This window comes from Olea europaea, chromosome 6, assembly GCF_002742605.1.
Source record: "Olea europaea var. sylvestris chromosome 6, O_europaea_v1, whole genome shotgun sequence".
Taxonomy (NCBI): domain Eukaryota; kingdom Viridiplantae; phylum Streptophyta; class Magnoliopsida; order Lamiales; family Oleaceae; genus Olea; species Olea europaea.
Genome location: NC_036242.1, coordinates 5069096 through 5073026, shown reverse-complemented (window position 1 = coordinate 5073026; position 3931 = coordinate 5069096). Strand labels below are relative to the sequence as shown.

Here is a 3931-nt window from a genome sequence, read left to right as displayed (position 1 = left end):
ATGATTTCTTGGGGCTATGATTTAGGAGGTTATAGTTATACAAAAGAACAAGTTTCAGCCATGCGGCAAGAAAGGAATAGGTTGCAGGTTTCTTTTCATATATTTATATATAATCAACATATAATATGCATATATGCACAACACGTTTTTTTGTTTTTGTTTTTTTTTTTACAGAAAGAATTCATGAAGGATTTCGATCTTAACACGAAGGCTCTGATACCAATTGTTAATATTTAGTTTTGATCATGTTAAGAATCGAAAATCACAATCCAATAAATTAATAGAAACGAATTAATACATGTGCAAGCCATTGTTGATATGAATAATAATTGTAATAGCAGTCACGATTTTCCCCGCCTACTCCTAACAAAGTATTAGCTATCAATGGGGCAAGCCAATAAAATATATGGAGAGGAGAGGGGACATAGCCTTTATATAGGAAATAATTGAGCCGTTCCATTACGACTAGAATTCTAATTAGGGTTTATTTCCGACCCACATACTTAAAATTACCGTATCATATTAGTCACAAGCCGTGAGGTGTAAAAGGCCCAATTGATTACTTAACAAATTTGGCCCAAACACAAATATCATTATAAGCCATACATCTAACCTGTAAAATTTGCAATCGAATGTGAAGCCCACATTTGAAATTATTAATTATTCCAACAAAAACCACTTCCATTTCTAACCCATTGGCTTCCTCCCCCAACTCCTCCATGCCCCATCTTCGGTCTGTCTCAATCCATAGCCATTTAGCCAGCGGTCCTTAGCCAATGCCCAACGGTACGAATTTTCGATTTTGCCATTTTGAAGTTTAATTTCTTGCATTTTGTAACTTGAACCATTTTTTATATATATTTTTAGTACTTAATATGGTTATATAGATTATTGAGATTTGAGAGTGGGTGGTGTTTGAGAAATAGGATAAAAAATTTCTTGTTAAATTTGTGTATAAAATGATACCTATCCCTAATTCCTCGACACAATTTTTCCAGGGGTGTAAAACCACTATAAACCTATGTTGCTTAATGGCTTTGTTTTGATTTTATTTTTTTTTCCTGTTATTGCCATTGTAAGAAGAGATGACCCCATTGTAAGAAGAGATGACCCTGATTCCTATTTTTTTGAATTTTGCAACTAATGTTTTTAATTTTTCTTCTGTTTGTTGCATCCTATTAGGTACTAGTTAGAATGTTAGATATTTCATCTTAGTTGGGATTTTTGTTAGCCCATTGTTTTGTTTATTCAATTATTGCTTGTTGTTTCTATCTTTATAATAAAACTACAGCATTTCTATTTTCTCGTAGATATTTTACTAAGAGTATTTCATTCTATCCCCTAATATCACATAAGTATTACATGGAGTCATAGACATTCAATTTCAAAACTTGAATAAATGTTTTCTATTACATGGGAGATAAAATGCAATATTTTTATCATTTTATGTACTTCTGTTTGATGATCTTATTTTTCTTAAGTTACAATATGAATTAAAAGAGTGGACTATAGGTTCGTTCTAAATTCTAATGCGGAATTCTTCTTCATTGTCAACAGTATCACTTCTTTCCCTGTTTATTATGTCCATTGTTTTGCTCATCTATCTTATTTGTTCGTATGCGTATAATGTCCATTGTTTTGCTCATCGATTACAGTTGGTATTGGTTTATGCAGTTAAAGAAATTGATGTTATTTGAGAGTTCTTTTCTCGTTTGGACAACATTATCAACATTATCATTTCTATCTCTAAACGAATCACAGAGTTACAATTTGCTCAAAGAAATAAAATTGAGCATATGTTAGTTATTGGGGAGTATGAGTCAGGAAGAAGAGCAAATCAAATGGGTAATTTACAATGATCAGGAGCAACTCGTTGGAGTTTTCATAGTGACTCTATAAAGAGCTTGATATATATGTACAATGCAATATACAAGGTGTTTGAAAATCTTAATGTCCATTGTCCAAATGGAAGATCTCGTGGCGAAGTTCGTGGCAGTTATAAACATATGAAAAATTTTGATTTTGTGTTCAGTTTGCATTTAATGCATAACATTGTGAGATTAATCAATACTCTTTGCCAGACCTTGCAAAGGAAATCTTTAGACATCTTGCTGCTATGAAATTTGTTTCTACTACAACAAAACTCCTTAAAAAAAAAAAGAGAGATTATGATTGTGAAGAATTTCTTCAGGAAGTGAAAAAGTTTTGCTCAAAACATGATATTAAAATACCGGACCTAGAAAGTTTGTATAAGGATGGTCCTTGTTGTTCTCATGATCAAATTACAATAGAGCATCACTTTGATGTTTTCAATGAAACAATATATTTCATATTGATGGTATTAAATATAAGATTTAATGATACATCAGTTGAACTTCTCACACTCAGTGCAGCTTTGGATCCTAAAAATTCGTTTGAATCATTTAGCATTCATGATATTTTTACACTTGCTGAAAAAATTTATCCTGAAGATTTTTCAAAACAAGATATTCGTACTTTGAAATATTAGTTACGACATTTTAAACTTGATATGAAGAGTGAATCTTGATTTCAAGTATCTAAACTTGTTGAGTTATGTTGACAATTAAGTGAGAGTAGTAGGTCAGAGGCTTATATTATGGTTACTTGGTTGATTCGTCTTGTACTGACTTTTACCTGTTTCAACGATGACTACCGAGAGAGCATTTTCAGCAATGAAACACGTGAAGACTGATCTTCATAACAGAATGGAGGATGATTTTTTTACTGATTGTATGACACTCTTTATCGAACGAGAACTTGCTCAAAGATGGATATAGATTCTGTTGTAGATGAATTTTATGTTTCAAAACCTCATCGGGAACAATTTCAAATTAAATGAATTTGACTTTAATTCATATATGAATTTACTATATCAACTTTTAAATTTTATCCCGTGTACCAAAAATTCTTGGATCTGTCCCTGACCACCACCTCCACCTCCACCTCCACCTCCAATCTACCACCACCACTTGCACCTCAATCAACAACCCATCGAACTTTACCTCTACCTCAAATTCACCACCATCTACAGTGCATCACCACCATGACCACTACCTTTTTTACGTCAATCCACAACCATCAGACAATAACTACCGTCACCTACTCCACCACAATTTCCAACTCCAATCTACCACCACAATTTCAGCTTCACCTGGAGGGGTTGAGAAAAGAGATTATTTAAATAATTTGTGTTCATATATGTAGAGATAGAATGTTTTCTATATAAGGAGATTGTTCCATGGGAAGAGAGAGAGTTTTGATGGGAAAGAAAATATTTAAAGTGCGGTGCGGAGGTGATGGGAGTGGGGTGTTTCGACCCTTGCACAAATGTTTAGAAAGTGAGGGTGGGTGACTATAGCAGGGTGTATAATATATTTTCAAATTAAAAAACAATTATAATCTATTTTTTGAAGAAAAAAAAGTTGTACTTTTTGAATTTGAAAGTGAAAATATAGGGTTTAATGTAATTTTCACTTAATTGAACTACTTGATGAAACAGCCGAACTACTGTGCCCTAGTTTTACCTCTCATATACTAAATCAAAATTTTGATTACAATTTGAATAAAATATTGGCCATAAAAAGTTAATGTTCGACTCCTCTTTCCTCCTATAAAATTTGGGCACTTCTCCACTGGTAAAGGACGGACGCTGTCAAACCTGGCAGAGCAGAGGTCGTGAGTTCGAAACATGGGGCTCTTGGAAGGCAAGGATTTATTCTTGGAAGGCAAGTGGGAACTTGGAAGGCAAGGATTATTTTTGGAAGGCAAGGTGCAACTTGGATTGGCTTGCTTGGCACTTTGTCAGACCAGGTGGGGAGCGCTCGGACCCTGGTCAGTTGGATGCACATCCTGCGATTAACCGGACTGTGTGAAGAGGGGCCGGATCACAGACCCAAGGATTAGTCTAGAA

General features: G+C 34.0%; 1 protein-coding gene across 1 annotated transcript; it reads left to right on the top strand.

Moving 5' to 3' along the window:
• LOC111395037 lies at positions 1-2509 on the top strand. Its single transcript, XM_023021061.1, has 4 exons — positions 1-87; positions 175-225; positions 1675-1798; positions 2082-2509. Exons 1-4 carry the CDS (start codon positions 1-3, stop codon positions 2507-2509), a joined length of 690 nt encoding a protein of 229 aa, XP_022876829.1.
• The last annotated feature ends 1422 nt before the right edge of the window (positions 2510-3931 follow it).